This window comes from Pleurodeles waltl, chromosome 7 (genome assembly GCF_031143425.1).
Source record: "Pleurodeles waltl isolate 20211129_DDA chromosome 7, aPleWal1.hap1.20221129, whole genome shotgun sequence".
Classification (NCBI taxonomy): domain Eukaryota; kingdom Metazoa; phylum Chordata; class Amphibia; order Caudata; family Salamandridae; genus Pleurodeles; species Pleurodeles waltl.
Window position 1 is genome coordinate 1,268,368,004 of NC_090446.1, and position 25,157 is coordinate 1,268,393,160.

Below are 25,157 nucleotides of genomic sequence, written 5' to 3' on the forward strand. Positions count from 1 at the left end.
TGCAACAAATCGAAAGTTATAGTCTTAAATATGAATCCTGCAAACAAAGTCTTGGAAGATAAAGTCCTGGATAACCGAGGAAGAGGCTTCATCCATCCTGGAAACTTGAACCAATGACAGAACGAACTGGGAATTACTTTACTTCATTTCCTAGAAAAAGAGAAAAAAATCATACCATAAAAACTGAACCTCAAGGACTGATCCTTATACATACTATCAAATAGGGCGAGATAGCACTGAAATACAATACACTTGTCTATCATAAACTTCATATTATCACTATGTACAACAGAATAACATTTATAAACAGTGCGGTGGGATAATCCTTGCCTTTGTGTCCTTAATAGAATTGAAAAATTCTTAACGCGAATGCTAGAATTTTTTTTATTCTATGTCAGGACCGGAGGCTCAGATTATGCTTGTTCAACGCTGATTGACCACGCCCGATGCAATATCCACAATAGGTTTACAGTAAAAAGTTGTAAACGTAGAAGAGGAGGACCAGTCTGCTGCCCTTAGAATATCTTCTAAACGTGAGCCCAAAGCAAAAGACTTCGAAGCCATAGCACCTCAGAGGAATGAGCACCAAGTTTTGATACATCAATGCCTGCTTCATTCAGTAACCATCGCATCCATCTAGCCAGCGTGGCTGATGAAACAGGGTGATAGGGTTTGACCAATGAAATGAGCAATTGACCTCCCATATCAGAACAAAATTCTTCTGTACTCACCTCATAAGCCCTGAAACACTGAACCACACAAAGTTTGGGATTGTCCACAAAACTGGGATAAGAGACCGATTTCAGGTTACATTTAGTTCTTCGCAAGATGGTAAATGTCACTCCATCAGGAGAAAACTCCCTTCCTGCTAAATCCAGAGCTCTAACATCCGAGACTCTCTTACAAGAAATTAAACATAACAACATCGTAAGCTTGGCCGAAAGCTGCTTTCTAGATAAAAATCTATTAGGCGGCCATGATTCTAAAAAATTTAGCAACAATGTTCACATCCCAAAGTGAAGAATAGCGAGGACGAGGAGGATTAGCCAATCTAATACTTCTCATTAATTTACAAACAATTGGAAACTCCCACATAGGTTTGCCCTCGATAGGCAAATGCCCCGCCAAAATAGCAGGTCGATAATTATTAATTGATCGATAAGCTAAACCTGATGCAGCTAAAGAAGATAAAAAATTTAGGACCAGACAGCAATCTGATGAAGAAGGATTTGCTCCCCGAGCACTACACCAAGCACGCCAGCGTTTCCAAGCAGAAGCGTATCTCTTGTGTGTATTGGAGGACCAGGAACCCGCAATGAAAATCGGAAGATTCCTGCGAAAGTCTTGGGACACTCCATCTTTCCTTGAAAGACGCCATGCCACCAGTGATAACTGACCCGACATAACCAATGGGTGCGGAAGGCCCAGAGGGTCCTGGAGAAGGTTCTTCCTGAAAGGAAGCAGGATCGGATGATCGCAACTCAACTCCATCGCTAGTGGAAACCAGGCTTGAGACCTCCAGAGAGGAGTCACCAGAACCAGATCCGCTTGCTGACGTCTGATCTGTGCCAACACTCTGGGAATCATCAGGAAAGGAGGAAAAGCGTACCCCTGTTCCTGAGACCAGTTCTGAAGGAAGGCATCCGTCGCCGATGCTTCCGGGTCCAGCCTCCAACTGAAAAAACGTTTGATCAGCCGATTGAGGCGGGACGCAAATAGGTCCATCGAGAAAGGACCCCACCGGGCAAAGAGAGCCCGGAAAACTCTGGGGTGCAGTCTCCAATCGCTGTAATCTCTCAGATGATGAGAGTTCCAGCCCGCAACGAGATTGCTGGTCCCTGGAAGATACTCCGCAATGACTGATATCCTGTGTTGAAGGCAGAAGTGCCAAAATTCCTTGGCAATCTCTGGCAAAATGCGGGATCGGGTTCCCTCCAATTTGTTGATATACCTCACCGCTGAGATATTGTCCATGCGTAGAAGGATACAACAGTTCGCCTTGAGGGGAGAGAGACTCTTGATCGCAAACGAGCCTGCCAAAAGCGCCAAACAATTGATGTGAAGATTCAGTTCTGTGTTGGACCACCGGTCCCCCGTGGAGACTGATCCCCAACGGGCTCCCCAACCCCAACGACTGGCATCGGACTCTATCACTACATCTGGGGACGAGCTGAAGATGGCTCTGCCGTTCCATGCCTCCATGTGCTCCAACCACCAACTCATCTCTGAACGAGCTTCCTCGGAGAGGAGAACTTGGTCCGCATAACTGAGACCCTTTTGAAGATGGGAGATTTTCAATCGCTGAAGGGCTCTGTAATGGAGAAGACCCGGGAAAATCGCTTGGATCGAAGAAGAGAGAAGGCCCACCATGCGGGCAATCGCCCTCAATGATACAGTCTGTTTGGATAATAGAGAACTGAACTCCCTCTTGATTGAATGAATCTTCCCTGAAGGAAGTACCAACTAAGACCGAATGGAATCTATCTGAAAACCCAGAAAATCCATCTGTTGTGATGGGGTTAGGATGGATTTCTGGGCACTGATTATAAAACCCAAACTCTGAAGCAGAGACACAGTCCACACCAGATGGGAATGAAGAAGGTCTTGGTTCTGGGCCATAATTAAAATGTCTATGTAAATTATTAGACGAACCCCCCGAGAGCGCAGGGACTCTACAACTGGTCGCATCACCAGGGGGGCAGAAGACAGACCAAAAGGAAGGACTTCGTACTCGTAATGAGCGTCTTCCCAAAGGAATTGAAGAAATCCACAATGCAGAGGAAAAATAGGAATGGTCAGGTAAGCATCCTTCAAGTCTAAACGGACCATCCAGTCTCCCTCTTGGAGAACGTCTCTCAACAAGTGAATGCCTTCCATCTTGAAATGATGATACATTAAGAAACCGTTGAAGTCTTTTAAGTTCAGAACCAGGCATGAACCACCCCCTTTTTTGTCCACTAGAAACACCAGACTGATAAAACCGGAAGGGTGTTTGGGAACTTTGACAATGGCGCCTTTTGCTATCAGAGCAGAAACCTCTGCGGAAATGAAACTATGTTCTTGAAGGGAAACATATGTTGGGCGAGGCGGGTGCAGTTGAAACGGGGACTCGTAAAATTCTAGTTTGAACCCCTGCACAGTCTCTAGGACCCAAGCATCTGAAGTAATTAACACCAGGCCTGCAGAAAACTGAGTTCTGCCCCCCAACATTACATTTGAACTTGCAATCAATCTCACCTGTGGATCCTGACTCCTGGGAGAAAGATTGGTGGCCTTGGGATCTCCCTCTGCGGAACCTGGATTGACCTGATCTCGGTCGTGATGGGTAGAAGGTTGAAGAGGAGGAGTCATACTCCTGAAAACCACCTCTTCCTTGATGGCAGTAACCAGGTTGAGGGCTTTGCTGGTTGAAGCGGCCGAAGGCACGCCCTCTATAGCGTCCGGCCCCTCGAAAAAGTGGACGCAGCACCCGTCTGATTGACTCCTGGGCCATGTCTAAACTCGCATAGGTTGCAACAAACTTCGAAAGTTCTTTTATAAAGGGAGAACCAGACAGTAAACCCCGAGCCACAGGACCTGATTCAGAGGTAGCCAAATCTGCCAACTTGGGGTCCAACTTCATCAGAACGGAGCGACGACGCTCCAAAGATATGGCGCAATTAGCATTGCCCAGGAAACAAAGTGCCCTTTGAGCCCAAACTACCAGAACATCAGGGTTAATAGCCTCTCCTGATTCCTTAGCTTGAAAAGCCAACTCCAAAATCTTTGTTAGCGGGCCGGAAACATCCAATAGTTTATCCTGACATCCACGGCAGACTCGATCTATACCCTTTTTTAGGTCCTCTGCAGATTTTTTGAGAAACGTGACCAAGGTAGGATCCAATTCAGGAGTCTCTGTCACCTTGTAGGGGAAATCCGGTCTGGGGCATTCAGACCGCAGCCTGGAGCGAACGTCCTTATCAAAGCTATGCCTGATGTGGGATTCCACATAGTCTGCTACTTCAGGAGGTGGCAACCACAGAGAAGACCTGGGATGGACAATGTCTTCCGGCTCAAAGGTCAGGACTCTAGGAGTAGGAGCTTCCTGGTGATGAGACTTCTTTTTACATTTGCGAGGGGGGTCATCTCCCTGCTCCGAAGAGTGATCAGAGGAAGCAGAAGAAGCTGGGTCACTATTAGCTTTCTTGTGCGACTCTGAATTGTAATCATGCTCTCTGGCCATATTCCTAATAAGGCTCTCAAAGTCCGCAGACTACGGGTTACGACTCTGCTTAGTGGCTTGGGTGCCCGCTGATAGTGAAGGTTCCATAATGGGCTGAATGCCAGATGGAGCAACCCAGACTTGTTGTTCCGCAAAGTCCAAAAGGTGGTGCTTAATAGGTTTGATAGCCTGCGCCAAGGCTTAACTGTATGACGCACCCCTGCGTCCAGAGCATATACCAAATCCTTTTCAAAAGAACCAGCCGGTTCATCTAAATAATAAGCATCATCGGCTTGGTCTTCATAGCCAGCCATGCTGTAACACAGCAGAGGGGCTCCAAAGGAGCAGTAGAAAATATATGAAGCATGGCAATAAAATCCTTTTTTAGAATGTGGAGGGAGCTGCCCTGAAAGCAGAGACAGAAAATGCAGGCCCAGCCTGAATAGAATTTTTTGCAACCCCAGTGTACATGCACTGGGGTGTAAATGGGGAGTTTGAGACGGTCAGGAGACGTAAAAATTACCGTCTCTAATAGGTAAAAAATCGGATTTAACAATGCTCTTCTTTATTGAGCGTGTAATTTTAGTGGACTCGTCGAGTTCAAGGCAACACACGCTCCGATGAACGCGTGTGAAACTTTCCCTTTGAACTGGCAGAGTACTGGAGAATACGCTCTGAACTACAAGCGTGTATAAAAGGAGGCCTGTCACAAAGAAAAAACACTCCGGTTTACGAGCGTCTAAAATTAGACCTCCATGGGCCGAAGGAGAACTCCGGCTAACAGCGTGTTATATTTAGACACACGCGATCCCCTGGGGGCAGTCAACTGAACGCTCAGAGATGCAAGCTTCAGCTCATGGGAAACTGAAACTGAAAAGGCCGGCAATAAAAAGAGGACTGCGCTGCTACGCGCACGTCCTCACTCCCCTGCTCCCACTCCACAGGAGATGAAAGCGAGCCGATCGGTCGCTCCAGGGAGGGTAAAACCGCTCCCAAACAAATGATATACAGTATAAACATACACAGGAAAATCAATGCACTTAACTGGCTGCGAAGCAGCAAAGAAAGAGGAGTCAACTTGTGTGAGGCAACACTTTATAGGCGTCCTCCTCTATGGTTGTCACGTGTCATATCCAGACACTGGGATATGTAGTTTTTTGCTTTTAATCGTTTTGATTGGCTGCTGTTAAATAAAGAGCATAGAAAGAGAAGCAAAATCTGAGCCTCCGGTCCTGACATAGAATTGCATTACGGAAGACCCTTTTAGCTACTTTTTTTACAATTACATGATTACTATGCATAACACTTTCAATCCATCTACCAACATAACCTCATAACTGTTCAACTGAATTTATTTTGCTATTTAACAGTCCAGCATGGGTCATTTCCTGATCACCGTCAGAAGCTTAAAAGTTTTATTGCATTTTCAATCACACAGATGGTCTCTCATCCCTTCTTTTTTCATATGAACTAGCACCCCAAAACTGATGTTGCTATTGTTTTCAGGTAGTATCTTTCCACAATTATTTAAAGGACCTTCAGTAACAAATGAAAGTTCGTTATTGGAGCACATGTTTTCATCATACAATAACAATATATTTTAGTGCCTGGATTTCCTAGGTATGGTCCACAAAGGTACATTGGATAATGCAATTCTTTTCAATTGCTCTAATACCTCCCCCTCTGTTTTTAGAATATAATTCTTGAGCAGTACGAATTAAGTTGCTATGGATGTTTTTGTCAGTCCCTTCGATTTTGGCGTGCTTAAGACCCATTTGTATGGGTTAGTATGTTTTTTTTTTTTTTTTACTAATGTTGCTGTTGTCGTCTTAACAGTTGTTTACACTGTTTTCTCACTGAAAAAAACATACTTTCTTAAATATGTTCTCAAAATGACAATGTGTTCTTACAGTTACTGCACTGACAATTTATCACTCGTTTGTATAAAGCTGTTTAAATAATTTTCCTTCCGAATTAGGATCCCATTCCTCCAGTTGATTGATCTGAGAATGTGTCCTCTGATATTCAGTAACGTAGATCTTCTCTGTGATGGTCTTCTTGTACTTAGCACACTGCCAAGGTCTCTACATCGTAGGAGGCTTCTGATGAATAGTATTAGGAGCTCCAATTTGACTCAAGAAATCCTGATATCACGTGCACTGCTAGGGTTAAACTTGGTTATAGTTAACCTGTGTGTCTGTAGTATTTTCAACATCTGTAAGTGCACTCTCATCAGCGCTTACATTTTCCGCTTCAGTGTGCTCACTTTCATCATCCATTACATTTTCAACTTCTGTATGCATATCGTCATCTGTCCGTGCACTTTCATTTTTAATTGAGTTTTCAACTTCTTCGTTTGTTCCCTCATCTATAATAAACTTTTCTATTGGATGTGCTCTCTCATCTAAAATTAAATTATCCCACTGAATAGAGTTTTCTTCACATTTAATAATATGATAGGAGCTCTCCACCCTATGAACACTCTGGTGTCTTATAAGAGTTCGCTTGTCACTAAAGCTTTTCTCACATTCAGTACACTGAAATGGCCGCTCTCCAGTATGTGTTCTTTGATGTATGTTGAGTGCCCCCCTTTGACTAAAGCTCTTCTCGCACTGGGTACAATGATAAGGTCGTTCCCCAGTATGTATTCTCTGATGTGTGTTAAGTGTTCCCTTCTGAGTAAAGCTTTTATCGCAATCAGTGCACTGATATGGTCTCTCTCCTGTGTGTGTTCTCTGATGAGTTATTAGGTATACTTTCTGACTGAAGCTTTTTTCACAGTCGTTGCACTGAAATGGTCTCTCTCTTGTATGAGTGCGTTGATGTGTAATAAGATTTGCTTTCTCAGTAAAGCTTTCCTCACATTCAGTACACTGATAACGCTTTTCTCCTACATAGGCTCTAGGATAAGTAAAAAATCCTTCCTGAGGAAAGACGTTCTCATATTTACTATATATATTTGTTCTGTGGTTTTGCTGTGTACTTTGCTGATAAGCAAGAAACTCTTCATTATATAGACTGCTTGCATATTGGTAATACTTGTTTGACGCTTTTACTTTAGGTAGACTTTGGTGTAAGTTTCGGGCTGCTGAATTAGTAAAATCATATGGAAAATGTTTTGCTGATTCCAGTTCCTGATTGTTTTCTGACCAGATTTTGCTTCTAGAATGAGGTCCTTTTTCAGTGCTCAGGAGTAATTTCACTTTTAGTTCCTCAGCCGAAGCCTTGCATGGCAGTGTCTGAGAATATTTTAAGTGATCCACGACTTTCCGTTTTCTGTTTATGTTGTTATCACCTGTTGGAGCATAAAAAGGAAACTGACATTAGTCGTTTCATATTTTGGTAGAGAATGCAGAACTCTGAATAAGCTGATTATTAAGACTATTAAACCACAATATCATTTGTTTTGAACAGTTGTTCTGATAAAAACAAACACAGAATTGTCTCTTTAAGGAGATGGGGTTCTTAATTCTTATCAGCAAATCATACTATTAGACTTCACAACCCTACCACAGGTATGGTCTTCCCCCAAACGTTTTGCCTTCACCATTCCTGTTTTCTGAATTATTGTTATTTGTTTCAGGACGCTGTGCACTTTACCACTGCTAACCAGTGCTAAAGTGCTTGTACTCACTCATTAAAACACGGTAGCATTGGCTTACAACCAAGTGGCACATTTAATTTACTTTATCCCTTGTAATGCAGTACTACATGTATCCAGGGCCTGTACAGTTAATACTACTAGTGTGCCTGTGCACTTACTTTGCCACACACATACCCATGTCCCAGGTCTGCTGTTGCAGTCTGCAATTTTGAACTACCATTTCAACATGGCAAATTACCCTTTTGCCAAGCCTAAACCTTTTTTTTAATACATATGTCACACCCCTGAGGTAGGCCTAAACAGCCTATAAAGAAGGGTACAGTGTTTTAAAAAGTTGGACATGTACGTTTAAGTCTTACATGTTCTTGTAGTGAAAAACATTTACATTTGTTTTCAACACTGCAAAGGCCTAGCCTTCCCATAGGATAACACTGGGTCATTTTATTACATTTAACAAGTGATAACTTTTGATTGGGAGCTATTTAAAATCTTTCCTAATGGTGACGTCAGATTTCAAGTCACAATTCTAAAAATGCAGCTTTTAGGAAGTTGCCATTTTATAGTCCTATTCATTTGGTGCCTATAGCCTGTTTTCTGTGTTGCACAGCTGGGTGTATGTAGTTGGCAGCTCGCCTTTGTGTATTCCTTCCAGACAGCGTGCCAAAGGGGAATTAGGTGTTGGTAGGATGGCCAATCCTGCCAGGATGGGAGGGGCGGAGCTGTTCCCTTCCCCAATTACATTTCAATGGAGCTGCCTCCAACACACAAAAAGAACTTGACACCATCCAATTGTCACCTCAGGCTTCTTGAAATCGGGGCAGGGGGAAGGAAGGAAATCACAGAACAAGATCTGGGGTTAAGTGTAGGCGTTTCTCCCACTTAAATGGGATCAGGTATAAATATTGGACCCTCAGAACAACTCTTCAGTATATTTCTGATTCTGTGGACACTATAAAACAAGGGCTACCCTGCTGCCAGAGGACTGCCCTGCTGCTTGAGGCCTGTCCTGCCGTCTGAGAAGGATAACTGGACCTGCTCTATTCATCCTGATTTGAGCGACTCCAAGGGTCAGTTGGATGAACTCCGGTTCTGAGCTACAGGACACAACAAGCTCCAAAGGCCTCCCTGTAACTGCCCAGCTTATCTGCTGCACTGCACATGCCTAGGCCTGAAACTGGACGTGCCTGAATTCTGCTGGTCTCTGCTGGAGTGAGTCTATGCATCCCCTGGAGGAGCCTACACTGGACCCTTCAATGACTTCAGAAAAAATGTCTCCCGGAAAAACTGAAGGTTCCACCAAATCTCATGTGAAACAAAAAAGAGCCCTGCAAAAGGTCTCACCGAACAGCTGAAAGCCTCGTCAAAACTGATGCCAGGCGAGAGCAAAGCCCTGCTGCACAGCTAAAAGATTTATCAAAAATTATGCTGAGCAACGTATAGCCCTGCTGCAAAGCTGCAAAATTCATCTGAAGAGACACAGAGTAACACAATGCCCTACAAATCCATGCAGTACAGCTTCATCTGAACCAACCCTGACAACACGAAGCCTCACAAAGCAATGCTGCCCAGGCCTCGAACCAAGGACATAAGGTACAACTCTCAGTTGGCCAAACCTCCTGGGCCTGCAATCTATTGTGATCAACATGAACTTGTGATTTTGTCCCAATGCAGTGTGACCAGATACCCTTGGATGGCAGTTTGAACTTTTTAGCTTAACTTTAATCTAAATATTTAGAAGTCAGTATCCCCAGTTGTACTGATTAGATTTTTGGCATTGAGGTCTCAACTTATTTATTGAAGAAGTATACATTTTTCTAAATTGGTTTGAGATTTTTATTGTGTTTTGTTCTTACTTTATGACTGTTGGTGTGCTGCATAAAAACTTTACACATTGCCTTCGGGAAGTTGATAAAAGCTTAGTGCATCAGCAGCAGAGTCCTTCCCATGAGAAGTGCAAGCACTGCTGAAACAAAGCAGCTCAATTGGACAGGTGAGGGGGACCGCAACTCATCAGAAACACCGTCTGGGAGCGGCGTGGCGCTAATCACTCAAGTCATGGATCGATTTATACCTAAAGTTTGAGCTGCAATAGGCTTGCTTAAGCCAGAGTTTAAAACGTACATCCACAAGGTTCGCAAAGAGGTCAGCGACTTAGGGATGCTAGTAGTCGACCTGGAACAGACCTCTGACACTCGGGCGGAAGATCAGGAGATGCAATGGCAGCAACTTCTAGCACTAGAAGAGCAAAATATCAAACTAAAGTTGAAACAGGAGGAGCTTGATAATCAAAGCTGTCGGAATAGCAGAGACATCAGTTGTGGGGCCATGGAAAAGGATGGCTTTTGTTACCAACCTCCTGCAGTTGATCAGAGGTCACAGATCGAGCACACAGTATTCTCTAATATGTCTGGTCAGGCTTTGCGCCAGGGTTTCTCATAGGTGTCCACTATTTCGAAGAGAAGGAAGCCATCATGACCATATCCTGTGGTAAATAAGACAATCTTTGGTGGAGAAAGGATCCAGCTCTTTCACGACTAGGCATGGCCAACTCTCAGGAAACACAGAGACTTGCGCCCAGTCCCAGTGGCACTGAAGGATCAGAAAATCAAATTTCATTGTGGTCACCCCTTCAGCTTGATCTTCCAATGGAACAGGAGATGCTGGAGAACCTAGCCTAAAACTGACAACAAGAGAGAATGGAGCATCAATTGGTGTGACAAACCCAATCCAGATGAAATAAACCTTTATGGCATGGGGTTATTTCCTCTGATGATTTTAAAGCAGATGTGATCTCATACCTCCTGAGGATGAAACATGACTCCCCAAATCAAGAGAGGTCACCAATGGGAACTTCCCCAAAGGGGAGGCTTAACTCCAAAGTGCACTCTTGAAGCTTGGGCTGAGGGGGGGGGAGGGGAGAGAAGGGGCAAGGATTCTAGATTGTCTCTACCCTGCTCTGCACTGGACTGGACCTGTGGCTCTCTATAACAAACCTTCAACCCCCAACACAGAGCGGACTTTTTTCGAACGAACATAGGGGTTCGCACATCTTGTGGGTCTAAGGTCCTACCTCACACTTACAATGAGAAAATGCCTCGATTAGGCCCTGTTGGCCTTTTCGGACCCCTTGTTGCATGTCCCTCCTTTTGTTTCTTATTTCTTTGGAGGCAGAATGCGAGGGGAGAGAGGATTTACCTAGACTGGCTGTTGTAATGAGATTCCAAAAGCAAGGTGGAAAAAGGTTTTGTTTATTCTTAGTAAAGTTCCCAGCAACGGAGAGGCTGGTTGACAGGAGCAAGCATAGAGAAGCAACTGACTTGTAAATCAAACAATGCATTCCAAATAGAATACAAAGGAATGATCTCGTGCACAGACGCACGCACGAGAAAATAAAACAAAAGGAAATGAAACAAACGTGGATAAATATAACATTCCTATGAACTGTTTAAAACATGCCTACTTTACAAACTACTACATATCTCCTCTCTTCAATATTATAATAAAAATAATTAATAAATAAATAACTTAGCACAAAACAAAATCAGCATATTTTTTGGGTAGTACAGATAGTCTTTTAGGAAGATCTACACTATCATTGTTGACTCTTTCATGGACATAATCTTTGACTTGTACATTATCCTGCTGATTGACATTTGGCACAATAGGCACAAAAGTGGAATCAATAATCTCAAAGTCCTCATTGCAATCAATAGGAGTCTCCTCATTACCCACAATACCAGGTGTCAACTGAGATCTTTCTGTGTTACTGTCACGTTCAAAATCTGAAAGAGAAAAGTATTGCGATTTATCCATACAAATGTTCTTCATCACCCCTGAGGACAAATCCATATATGAATTAGGATCATGTTTTTCAGTACTATTAGTGACTTTAGCAACTCTGCTTAGACTCCACCATGAATCATTATTCAACTTGACTGAGGTTTTTCCCACACATACAACCTTGAATGCTTTTGAAAACTTTGACTCACCCTTTCTCACTCGATAAGGAAGTTTGATCCTGACAAAATCCCCAATTTTCACCTTAGTATTATCAATATTATTTTTGTCTAATTCTCCCTTATTTTTCTTCTCAACTTTTCTTTTAGCCTCAAAATACATTTTTCTAAGGTCAATAATGGGTAATTCTTTTCTCAACCAAGAAGGGGATAAAGTGGTGCGTGGAACACGCCCTTTGAGCATGGAAAATGGTGAAAACCCAGTTGTCAAATTGGGGGACGAATGATATGCCCAAATCTTTTCTTCAACAAATTCTTTGACATTAAACCTATTGATTATGGCCGATTGTACAGCCTCCACAATAACCCTATTAAATCTTTCCACAAGGCCATTCATATTTGGAGCATAAAGCGAAGTTTTTAAATGCAAAATATTATTGACTTTCATGAATTCCTGAAACTTAAAGGATGTGAACTGTTTACCATTGTCGGTGACAATGCTAGATGGTAACCCCTCCTTAAAAAAACATTCTTTTAAAAATCTTATAACACTGTCAGTGGTGGGTTGGACAATCCATTTGACCTCTGCCCATTTAGAAAAGTAATCAATAAGTACAATGATATACATCTTGCACCTAGCTAGATTATCATATGGTCCCAAAATATCCAATGCTACTTTGTTCCATGGTCTTGATGGAAACTCAGATTTAACAGGTACACATTTACTGGTGACAAGAGTCTTATCAGAATTAGAGCAAATGACACATTGTTTGACAAATCCTGAAATTTGCCTATCCATATAAGGCCACCAAAACATTTCTCTTATTTTATTTTTAGTTAAGGTTTCCCCTAAGTGTCCTGCGTGAGCTAACTTAATAATATTGGGGCGAAGCGCCTTAGGGGGAATCACAAAATCATCTTTAAAGATTAAATCCCCTGATACTGAAATTGAATTTCTGACCTTCCAACATATCTGCATAGATGGTGACAACACCCTTTCACGAGGCCATTCTGTGTTACAACATTTTTGAATGTTTTGTAATTCTTCATCCTCACTACAACTCTTACACCAGGCATCCTTGGAAAACACATCCTTACATAGGGGTAAAATATCATCTATAGTAGCAACCACACATTCTTCTAATGTCTCAGGAAACAATTTAACAGAATTGTCAGGTAATCTGGATAGACAGTCAGCCACACAATTGAGAATTCCTTGAATATGTACTGCTCTGAAATTATACTCATATATTTTTGATAAAATCCTGACTAGACGAGAAGATGCTCTACCAGTACCGTTACTGTTTAGCAATGCTAATAAGGGTTTGTGATCTGTTTTAATGGTAAATTCTCTGCCCCACAAATAAGTTTTAAAATGTTCCACTGCCCATGTGCATGCTAAAGCTTCTCTCTCAATAGTTGAATACTTAGATTCAGAAACTGAAAGAGGTCTTGAAGCGAAAGCCACAGTATTTTCTGTGACATGATTTTTCTGAGTAAGTATTGCCCCTAACCCTTCAGAGCTGGCATCAACGTAAACAGCACAACATAAATTTTGATTGAACTGAGACAATGGTGCCGCCTCAATAATGCTTTTTTAAAGTTTATCATACGCCTCCTGATGTTCACTCAACCATGTAAATTTTACTCCTTTCTTAAGTAAATTTCTTAAAGGTAACGCTATTTGGGAAAAATGAAACACAAACCTAGAGTAAAATTCACACAAGCCCAGGTAAGATCTTAATTGATCTTTATCAGAGGGTATGCCCATCTCTTTTATAGCTTGTAACAAACAAGCTTTAGGAGCTATACCCTTCGAAGATATGGTGTGTCCTAAATACTCTACCTCCTGGGTTAAAAATTTTCATTTTTCCATTTGTAGTGTCATCCCTTTTTCTTGTAAAACTGACAGTACTTTTGACATTCTCATATTATGAGAATCAATGGTATCAGCAAAAATTAGGATGTCGTCTTGAAAAGCCATAACTCCATCCATGTTTGTAAATAGCCTATGCATAAGCTTTTGGAATACGGATGCAGCAGATGCCAACCCAAACGGCATGCGGGTATATCTGAAAGCCCCTTCTGGAGTTATAAATGTAGTTAAATGTCTGCATTCCTCATCAAGAGTAATCTGATGATATGCTGATTTGAGATCAAGAGATGTAAAGAATTTTGCTCCACCCAAAAGTGCAAAAAGTTCTTGAATCTTTGGTAGAGGATGGCAATCAACAATAATTTGTTTATTTAATGATCTCAAATCTGCACATAATCTCAAAGACCCACTCTTTTTTTTAACTAAAACTATGGGAGAAACCCATTCAGAGGAGTCTACTGGTTCAATTACACCATCCTTAAGTAATTGATCAAGCAAAATACTAAGTTCTTTCCTGACACTAAGTGGAACATCTCTCAACTTGTGTCTGACTGGTAATGCTCCCACTTTCAGTTTAATGTTATGTGTGAATCCTTTAACAGTACCCAATTCTTTTCTAAAGACATTTTTGTACTCTGAAATAATCACTTCAATACCTTGCTGTATGGTCATGCAATACACCGGAACATCAGCAGATGGATCCAAAACCATTCCAAGATTACCTTGATGTCTCCATCCCAAAACATGCTGTCCTTTGTCAACTACATACATTTTACCTAAAATATTGTGATCATGACAAGAAATAGAAGCTACAAAGTAACCTAAAATATTAATTATTGTCTGACTGTAACCATAAGCCTTAATGTTATTGCTCTCCAACTTCCGTCCAGACCAGTTTTTGTTGAAAAATGCCTCAGATATGATAGAAAAAGGTGATCCAGAATCCACTAGCATTATAGTTGAGAATCCATCAAAATGATTTCAATCAACTCGTAATTTTTCTCCGATGTGACTGGCACTGCTGGGAACGCTCGTCGCCAAAATGTTGTAATGAGATTCCAAAAGCAAGGTGGAAAAAGGTTTTGTTTATTCTTAGTAAAGTTCCCAGCAACGGAGAGGCTGGTTGACAGGAGCAAGCATAGAGAAGCAACTGACTCGTAAATCAAACAATGCATTCCAAATAGAATACAAAGGAATGATCTCGTGCACAGACGCACGCACGAGGAAATAAAACAAAAGGAAATGAAACAAACGTGGATAAATATAACATTCCTATGAACTGTTTAAAACATGCCTACTTTACAAACTACTACACTGGCTCAACTACTATCAGAAATTGGGAAACTGTCCATGGCTTCAGCCGCATAACCATCACTCCAACTAAAGGCACCACTGATGTTATCTCCACAAATTTTGGGTGCCCAACAAAACTGTGGGGGTTGCAAACCTATGTAAGCCCCACACAGGGAACACTTCAACCTCCACAGTCCAAGATCCAGAGAGCACATTCCTATAGCTCATCATTCAAAACAGGAATACAACTCTCACAAAGCTAAATATATAAATGCCTCAAACACCTCCCAAAACACATTTGTAGGCTCCACTGTGCAGTAGCAATTGCATAACACCACAAGAGATAACATTGTGGGAAGCAACTTTAACTTAGCTTGAGATCCAGGCGGGGACAGAAAAGTTATCAACTATCAGGGAATGAGGGTAGTGTCCACTGTCCTAAAAACAGGAGATCACCGAATTGCGATTGTTAGCTGTGTGGTGCCATCTCCACCCAAATTTATAACATTTATTCTTTCTACTCACACATTCACTTCTCTTGTTCAACTATATTTTTAGAACACACTCTCTCCTCGACTCTCTGCAATCGGCCTCTCTCTGTGACATATCCATATCTGACCATGCTCACATGGTGAGGGGGCCCACACTCCCACAAATGACCCCTCACTTGCACCTGAGCCCGAATACACTAAGACTCTGAACAGAACTGTGATGCTCGAAGCTATAAATTACTATTTCACCCACAATTTCACCCTAACATCTCCGCCCACATTCTCTGGGGCGCATTCAAAGCCACTATAAGGACTACCATCATTACCACTGAAATAGACAGGGCCAGGGAAGCATGCCTAGTGGAGCCATCCCTCACTTTGGAGATTAAAGATTAAGAGAACCTAGATATATGAAACCCATCCAGGCAAATTCAGAAGAAACTGGAGGTTGAGAGAGGTCAGTTATAAACGCATTGGGTCATTTGTGCAGGACGCGTCTTACTCGCAACAGGCCAGTGTTTCCATGGCAAGGGCAATGAGGGGGCACCCTACTTGTTCGCGAGCATAGAACAAAAACATATGTCCTGCATATCAAAAGAGAGATGGGCAACTGGGCAGTCAGAAATGAACACAACTGGAAGGCCTTTCATAAATGTTACCAAAATCTTTACAAACAAGACACCCAGGACCCAAATAGAGCAATACCTGAGTCACTGTGGATGGGTACCCATTCCACCAGACTACAGAGAGCTTCTTGAAACCTCCATAGATGCAGCTTAAAGCAATGCAATGTGCTGGGGAGGATGGCTTGCTGCTGGAGTTTTACAAAATGTTCTCTGCACCCCCGCAGGATCACTCGCTCTCCCACCTCAACTTCTTTTCACACAGCACTGGATTAACACCATCCATGTGTGAGGAGGAGATAGCCTAAGTATCTGTGTGTCATATAGACCTACTGTCTACTTAATGCAGATGCAAAGATCTATATGTATATACTGGGCATGTACCTAGATACCCTTTTCCCAGGCCTACTGGAACTGTACCAAGTGGGGTTTATCAGCAACAGACAAGGGACTGACAATGTTTGCCATCTAGCCCATCTAGTAGAAAAAACCATATAGACATAATATCCCAGCTACAATGGTCTCGCTCAACGCGGAGAAAGCTTTCAACCATATGAGCTCTTTCCTAAAAGGAGTACTCAACAAACTCCAACTCTGACTCCTGGCCATGTGGATCTGTCCGGAACACTCTAATGGGCATCCAATTTAGAGGCCAGGCACATAAAATTCACTTTTTTACTGATGATGTCCTTAGGCTAACCAGTCCATCTATGTCTCTCACATCCCTCATCTTTATCCTAGATGAATGCGAAGTGAGATTGGACTTTGAATCCAACAAAGGAACCTCTTTCATTCTCAACATAACTTCCTCCACCTCCTTTTCCCAAATGGCCTTCCTCTTCTCGAAGTGGCAACCCACTTCCAGTGGACCAAAACATCAATAAGTTATTTGGGGCTCACCAACACAAGGTACTTTGAGTGGTGAACAAAGGCTAATTGGGCCCCACTCCGCAAAACCAGTCTTGAAGATCTGAAGAGATGGCGTCCAATAGAACTATCTTGGCTGTGACGCATCAATTTCATTATAATGAATGTACTACCTAGAGCTTTCGATTTGTTTCAAACACGTCTGACCCCCATTCCCGCACAGAACATTGTTCAACTTCAGAACAGTGTTCGCTCATTCATATGGGCTAGGAAACACAACATGCTTCTTCAACGGAATCCTAATGCTTCCTAGGTGTTAGATCTGGCATCCCTGGTGTAGTGTCCCGTCTTTTTGCCCCTGCTTTCTATGACTGTGGGCTGGACTTTGATTTTGCTGTTTTTGGTACTCTGGACACTTTACCACTGCTGACCAGTGCCAAAGTGCCCTCTGTGTAGATTGTATGTGTAATTGGCTTTTCTATGATCGTAATATTTGATTTACTAGTAAATCCCTAGTAAAGTGCACTAGAGTTGCCCAGGGCCTGTAAATCAAATGTTACTAGAGGGCCTGCACCACTGATTGTGCCACCCACACGAGTAGCCCTGTAAACATGGCTCAGACCTGCCACTGCAGTGTCTGTGTGTGCTGTTTCAAACTGCCAATTCGACCTGGCAAAGCCCAAACCGTCTCTTTTTGTACATGTAAGGCACCGCTAATGTATGCCCTAGGTAGCCCCATGGGCAGGGTGCAGTGTATGTTACAGGTAGGACATGTACTGATGTGTTTTGTATGTCCTGACAATGAAATACTGCCAAATTTGGTGTTCACTGTTACAAGGGCTCTCTCTCTCATAGGTTAACATGGGGGCTGCCTTTAAATATCTTCTAAGTGTGGTTTTCCTTTGGGAGCAGATAGAGAGTTGGAGTTTGGGGCCTCTGAACTCACAATTTAAAAATTCATCTTTTGGTAAAGTTGATTTTAAGATTGGAAGTTTGAAAACGCCACTTTTAGAAAGTGGGCATTTTCTTACTTAAACCATTCTGTGACTCTGCCTACTTGTGTATTCCCTGTCTGGGTCAGACTGACAGTTGGGCTGTTTGTGACTCCCTTCTAGACAGTGACAAAAATGGAGCCAGGCCTGCATATCCAGATGGGTCTTTTAGGTTACAGTGGACACTTACACCTGAATGGGCTGTGCCTGCCCTCACAGAATGCGGTCTCCAAACCCCTGGGGTGTGTCTGGAGCCAGGCCTGGGCAGGACAGGATCTTGTGAACAACAGAGACTTTCCTTTGAAGTTTTCCAACTTCAAAGACAGAAAGGATATAGGTAGTGAACACAAAACCCTAGATTTTTAGATTACTTCTGGACTCAAGAGGAACATCTGCCAAAGAGAAGGGCTGAAGAGCGGGAGAAGGAGTACTGTCCATTTGCCTGTGACTATGCTTTGCTAGGTTGGCCTGCAGTTGCTGCTTCTGCCTGAAAGACGACAAAGACTGGACTTTGTGGTATATTCCTACCTGTGATGTATCGCTGAGGGCTTGGACTGAGCTTGCCTCCTGTTTTGAAGTCTCAGGGCCATCAAAGACTTCCTCTACCATCACTTGGACTTGCCTGCTGAGACTCCTACCCTGCCAAGTGGTGCCCTATCCAGTCCATGGGTCCTGGAAATGTGAAGCAGTTGGAACCAAGGTGGAAATCCACACACAGGAGCCGTGCAGGGGAAAAATTAGACACACGACTTGTATCGCGGCTGAGACATAGACATACCACCTGCACTGCTGCTGGGAAATTGACGCATCACCGGTATTGCGGCGGGAGAAACAATGCAACACCTGCTTGCGGCTGCTGAAATCGCCGCAAGCTCTATGCAACATGGTTCTTCATCACTGTGTGGCCGTTTTTTGCACGCATCATCGCTGGGTGTCAAAATTGAAGTGAACCTGCCTCGACCTGAGGTGCTCATCTGGAAATCAATGACGCACCACCTACCCAACCAGAGAAGAAACTACATACTGCTTCACTTGCGAGTTAGGAATCTATGCATCGCGGACTCTTCTGATGCACGCTCGCCTGTGTGGCTTTATTTTTGACACAAACCAGGTACTTTGTGTAACATCAACACATCCATTGTTTGCTATTCAGTAAGACTCTTTTTAATTTGAAAATTCGTAACTTTACTTGTGTATGTTGGATTTTTTTCGCTTTGGTCTTGTTTGATTCAGATAAATATTGGCTATTTCTAAACTGGTGTAGTGTCTATTTTGGAGTGTTTTCACTGCATTACTGTGTGTTTTGGTACAAATACTTTAAACATTGCCTTTGAGATAAGCCTGACTGCTTGTGCCAAGCTACCAAGGGGGTGAGCAGGGGTTATCTTAAGTGTGTATCTCCACTGCCCTGACTACAGTGAGGGTCCCTGCTGAGACAGAGTGCAAACTGACTGCCAACCAGAGACCCCCATTTCTAACACTAGGCATAAGGGAGCCCTGGTACACCTTAAATTTCTGAAACGTTAATGGGCAGCTCACCTCGGCTACATCATGGAATGGGTAGTGCCAGGAAGTGGAAAAACATTGGCTCAATCAGGACCAAGCTGTGGACCGAAGCCCTCTATGGGACTTAGCTTGGCTGCCTCGCCACTCCAACCAAGACTGTTTTAGACAAAGGGGATCAGACAGCTTTCAGGAAGGGATTCACCACCTTCCCATCCCCCAACATACCAATCACCAGGAACCTGGACTACACTCCAGCTCTCTGTCCTACTGTGGTCTAGGAGTCGGGGTGGAGGCTGGCAGCAGGGCAAATGCAAGACTTTCTCAGGGGACAACATAAAGCCGCTTGAGCAGTGTAGAATAGACTTCCACGTATGAGAAAAAAAATCTCAACTCCAATATCATCAACTCAGACTCTGGTCCCTCCACCCATCCAATATCGCAGCAGCAGTGAGAAAGTTCATACACTCTGAAAAATTGGTAAAAGCATTCAAGGGATTGCAGGCTGATATCCAGGACCTATTGCGCCCTCCAGGACTCCAAACCCCTGGCTATCATGTCTACTGAGCAAGAAGGACTGCAGAAAAGACATATCTTTCAAGGATTGGGATCTCTGGTGGAGGGACATACCAAATCCCTTCAAAGTATATCCCAGAAGGAATAGGCATCCAAAGGGATGTACCATGGGTGCCCTACCCCGAGAAGGTTACACCGCATATACCCTTCCGCATCTGCCCTACGCTGGAGTCGTAATCAGGAACCTAACACCTTCATGCACATGTGGTGGGACTGTTTCCTCATCCAAGCATTCTGGAAGGCACAACAGGGCCACATCAAATGAATACTATGATACCCTAGCTGACCCTGCTATTCTCCTCCTGGGAATGAGACCATCAGGGAGGGCATCATGTACTCCAACTGGATGCTCTCTACTGGAGCGGCCAAAGCTGTTTGCTCTTTTCTGCTCCCTTTGGTTTTACAAGAAATGACAGGTCCTCAATATGGACCAAATGAACTTGGCTAATACTGACAAGAAATTAACATACATCTGGCAGCCCCAAACAAACTACATGTTGTAGCTCAAATACAAATGCTTCACCCCACAGAAGCTTAGGGCCCTCCAACTCTTTGATTGTCCTAGCTGAACTGTCCTGTAGTCAGCGCTATCACTCCGAATACAGAATAATCCCAACTAGAGGCTGATTCTACCCCCCCCTTAAAATAGCCTCAGGAGGCAACACCATCATTACCCCTCTAACACGCCCCACCAGCCCGGAGCCTGTCATACAACATTCACCCATTTCCCAGGGCATTTATGAACTCACCCCCTCCCCAGAGTGTATAGGAACAACAGCAAGGTGACCGCCTACCACTTCCTACAAAATTCTCACCATTTAGCCTCCACCTATAAATACCTCTCTGCTAACGAACTACCCATTTTCTGTCCATACAACACTATTCCTTCTTCTAATCTTTTTTTTTGGGGGGGGGGGGGGTTGGTTGAGTATGAGGAATGTGGCAGCATTATTTGTTTTATTACTGTCTTTTTTATCAAGCAACTTGGAAATTAAAGCACACACAGACATTTGGCAGTAGTTATCTTGACAACCAACTGTGTTAATTACTCTGTGTATCCTGGGTATGTAACAGTGCTTTGCTAAAAAAAAAAATCCAATAAAAAAATCTGAAACAAAACCGCTTAACTCAAGGGCAGAAAATAAGAGGTTTTCTGATGGGTCGCTCAGAAGTCACTACTCAAAAATCTAGACAATATGTTAGACAGTTTTCAGGCTACAGGGAATGTTGATCAAGACGCAGAAACTGCAGGGATATTAAGAACCACAAGGTTTCTTAACTTCTCTAGGACCTGCGCTATCCTATTGTTCTACCTGCTTATTATACAAAGAAAGCCAGCATACATTGCTTTTGAACATAGGTAGGCATCTACTTTACAGTAGGTTTTAATCCCTACATGTCAACATGTGTAATGCACACATCATTGTAAGGGGAAAACTCTACCTCTTCCTAGTCGTATGGGTGAATGGATGATCAACACCATGTATGATAAAGCTGATGATCGTGAAGAAGTAAATGTTACTTACTTAGAATGCTAGTTCTGGATCATAGGTATTCTCACTGAAGCCATAAACATAAAATTTGTGCCACCTAAATGGGGACCTCGGATCACTTAATTTATAAAATATTGTTTTTGCACTGGGGATAGCCACATCATTGGGGTGTCACTTCCATAAGTCTGTGACAGGCCATCTTTAAGTGCATTTTTTTCATCACAAAGCTACTGTACTATATCTATAATTTAAAAACATATGGCAGCATTTAGCCTCAGTTTTCCCTTTCGGCTTGTGCTGACTGGATCTTAGAACACTTCAAGGTTACAACCCTCCTTTTTTAAAGTTTTTTTCTTCAGAATTAGTTTTGAACATTTGATGTCTTTTGAAGAAAAGGAAAGTGTTACTTACCCAGTAGACACCTGTTTGTGTCATTTAATGATGTAGATTCACATGCTTTACATATGTCCACCATCTAGTGTTGGGTCCGGAGTGTTACAAGTTGTTTTTGTTAGAAGAATCTTTTCGAGTCACAAGATCGAGTGACTCCTCCTCTCGGTGGTGCTGCGCATGGGCATTGCGTCCTTTGTTAGATTGTTTTCCCGCAGGCAGGTGAGGTAAGAAGTGTATAAAGAGTAAAGAGTAAGATGTCCATGCAATGTATTCACATATATGCACAGTACTTATATAAGAATGCAACTACAACGGCCACAGGCATCTGGGGAGGAGGGAGGGCACATGTGAATCTACAGAACTACATGCCACGAACAGATGTCTACAGTGTAAGTAACATTTTTAATTCAAAGGGATATGTGGCTGTAGATTCACATGCTTTGCATAGGTCGCTAGCCTGTAAGAGTTGGAGTTGCTTGAAAAAGTGTGCTGTTTGGCCAACATTGGCTTGTTGATGTGCTAAAACATCTACACAATAGTGATCGGTAAATATATATGGTGTAGACCAAGTACCAGCTTTACATACATCTCCTACTGGCATGTTACCTAAAAAGGCCATAGAAGCACCCTTCTTTCTGATGGAATGTGCTTTTAATAGGTAACTGCCATTTGACTTTGGCATAACAAGTTTGAATACACTTGCCTATCCATCTGGCTATATGATTTTATTTTTTAATATTGGGTTACCTTTATGAGGCGTTGAAAATGCTACAAAAAGTTGTTTGGATTTCGTAAACTGTTTGGTCCTGTCAATATAATACATTAGAGCCATTTTAACATCTAGTGTGTGAAAAGCTCTCTCTGCAACAGAGTCTGGTTGCGGGAAAAAGACTGGTAACTCAATTGACTGGTTAATGTGGAATTATGAAACTTTTGGAAGGAATTTTGGGTATGTTTGATGAACTACTCTGACTCTCTGTAACTGGAAGAATGGTTCTTCCAAAGTTAGAGCTTGGAGTTCACTTACACATCTTAGGGAAGTGATAGCTACTGAAAAGGCTACCTTACGTGTCCTTGACTTTGACTAAGAAGGTCCGGCCTGTTGGGGAGTTTCTCGTGAGGAACTATGGACAGATCCAGAAGTGTCCTGAACCAAGGTTAATGTGCTCATGTGGGCCCAACAAGGATCACTGTGAGCGAAGTTTGTCTCAGTTTGCGAACTAGAGATGGAATCAGTGGGAGAGACGGAAAGGTGTAAGCAAATATCCCTGACCACTTCATCCATGGAGCATTGGCCTTGGACTGAGGGTGTGGGTATCTTGACGTGAAGTTTTGGCATTTTGAATTTTCTGCAGAGGCGAAGAGATTGATTTGTGCTGTTCCACATCTCTGAAAGTACTGGTAAAGGACTTGTGGGTGGAGTTCCCATTTGTAGACTTGTTGCTGCATCCTGCTCAGGAGGTGTGCAAACTGGTTGTCCATTCCTGGGAGATATTCTGCCACTAGATGAATGTGGTGGGGAATTGCCCATTTCCGTATTGTCTGAGCGAGATAGGACAATGGAGTAGAATGTGCCCCCCCCAGACTTCCCCTTTCTGTTGATAATACATGGCTGTCATGTTGTCTGTAAGGACTAGAACCACTTTGTGGGAATGTTGTGGTAGGAAGGCTTTGATTTCTAGGAAAACTACATACAACTCCAAGTAATTGATGTGGGAAGGTTGTTGAATGGGATCCCATGTACCTTGTTTTGTGAAGTTGTTGAGGTCTGTCTGTGATGCATCTGACTGTGATGCATCTGTAGTGTGAGTGATTTGAGGCACTGGGTCCTGAAAGGGCCTCCCTTTGGAGAGGTTGGTGGAATTCCATCATTGCTGAGAGCGGTGAGTCTGGCAGTCCAACAACACTAGATCTCGGAGATGACAGTGCTGTAAGGGGCGCATGTGTGGTCTGGCATGGAGAATGATGGCAATGCAGGAGGCCATCATCCCTAGTAGTTGCATCATAGTTCTCACTGTGTAAGTGTGACTTTCCTGTAGTTGGGAAATAAGAGTTTGAAAAGTTTGAATTTGAGTTGGAGCTGGATAGACTAGCCCTGACTGAGCATTGAGAATTACCCCTAAGAAAGTCTGTATCTGTAAAGGTTGGAGATGGGATTTGAGAAAGTTGATGGGGACTCCCAGAGTATGAAGGAGCAGTATTGTGATTTCAGTGTGACGCTTTCATTGTTGGTTTGTACTGGCTTTGATAAGCCACTCGTCCAAGTAGAAGAAGACATGGATGTGGTGTTGTCTGTGATAAGCTGCAACTACTGCTAGACATTTTGTGAAGACCCTGGGGGCAGTTGTAACCCCAAATGGTAAAACCTTGAATTGATGGCGTTTCACCACAATAATAAATCTGAGGTTCTTGGAGTGTGCTAAATTAATGGGAATATGAAAGTATGCGCCCTTTAGATCTAAAGCTGTCATGAAGTTGTCTTATTGTAACAATGGAATGATCTTGGAGAGTGGTCTGACATCTAGAATGGGTCTAGGTGACCCGTCCTCCTTTAGTATGAGGAAGTATAGGGACTATACTCCTGTCCTTGCTGTGAGATGGGAACAGGTTCTATAGCCCCTTTGGGAAGAAGGGATTGTACCTCTTCTATCAGAAGAGAAAGACTGTCTTGTGAGAGTTTGAGAGTGCGAAGGGGAATGTTTGGTGGAGCTCCAGACAGTAACCATGTTGGATAATTGAGAGAGCTCACAGGTCTGTGGTGATGTTGGGCCACTGTGGGTACCCCGTTGTAGTGTGGTGAGTAATGTCCCCATAGCCTTTGCTGTGTCAGAGTCTTTTTTGATCTTCACTATGGTGTTGTCAACATCTTGGCCAAACAAATGCTCCTAGTTGAAGAGCATGTTGAGAACTGCCTGCGAATTTCTGGCATGAACCCTGAACATCTAAGCCAAGCATGTCTCCTGATGATAATGCTGGTTTTAATACTACAAGCTGCGGTGTCTATGGCATCAACTGCACACCTGATTGAGTTGTTTGAGATGGTCTGATCCTCAGAAACTATCTCCTGTGCCCTTTTTCGATGTTCCTCTGGGAGGTACTGGAGACGATCCTCCATTTCGACCCAGTGAGCCCTGTCATACTGTGCTAACAGTGCCTGCGAATTGACATTGATTAGGAGCTTGTGCAACCACCCTTTTCCCTGCTGCATCTCATTTTTTGCTGTCCCTGTCAGGGGGAGGCGTATCTCCTGTTGATTGGCTTTGAGCACGTTTTTGTGCTGACTACTATG

The 25,157-nt window shown here is 43.1% G+C and overlaps 1 protein-coding gene across 3 annotated transcripts in view; it reads right to left on the reverse strand.

The window, feature by feature from the left end:
• Positions 1-5,603: 5,603 nt before the first annotated feature.
• LOC138246159 (zinc finger protein 25-like) overlaps positions 5,604-25,157 on the reverse strand; it is a 100,510-nt gene continuing 80,956 nt past the window's right edge. For 2 of the 3 annotated variants that reach the window (XM_069200457.1, XM_069200456.1), the window contains exon 7: positions 5,604-7,496. In XM_069200457.1, coding sequence (XP_069056558.1) covers positions 6,370-7,496 — 1,127 coding nt within the window. In that variant the 3' untranslated portion in view covers positions 5,604-6,369. The remainder of the gene's footprint in view (positions 7,497-25,157) is intronic. The other variant, XM_069200458.1, reaches the window with a different exon arrangement.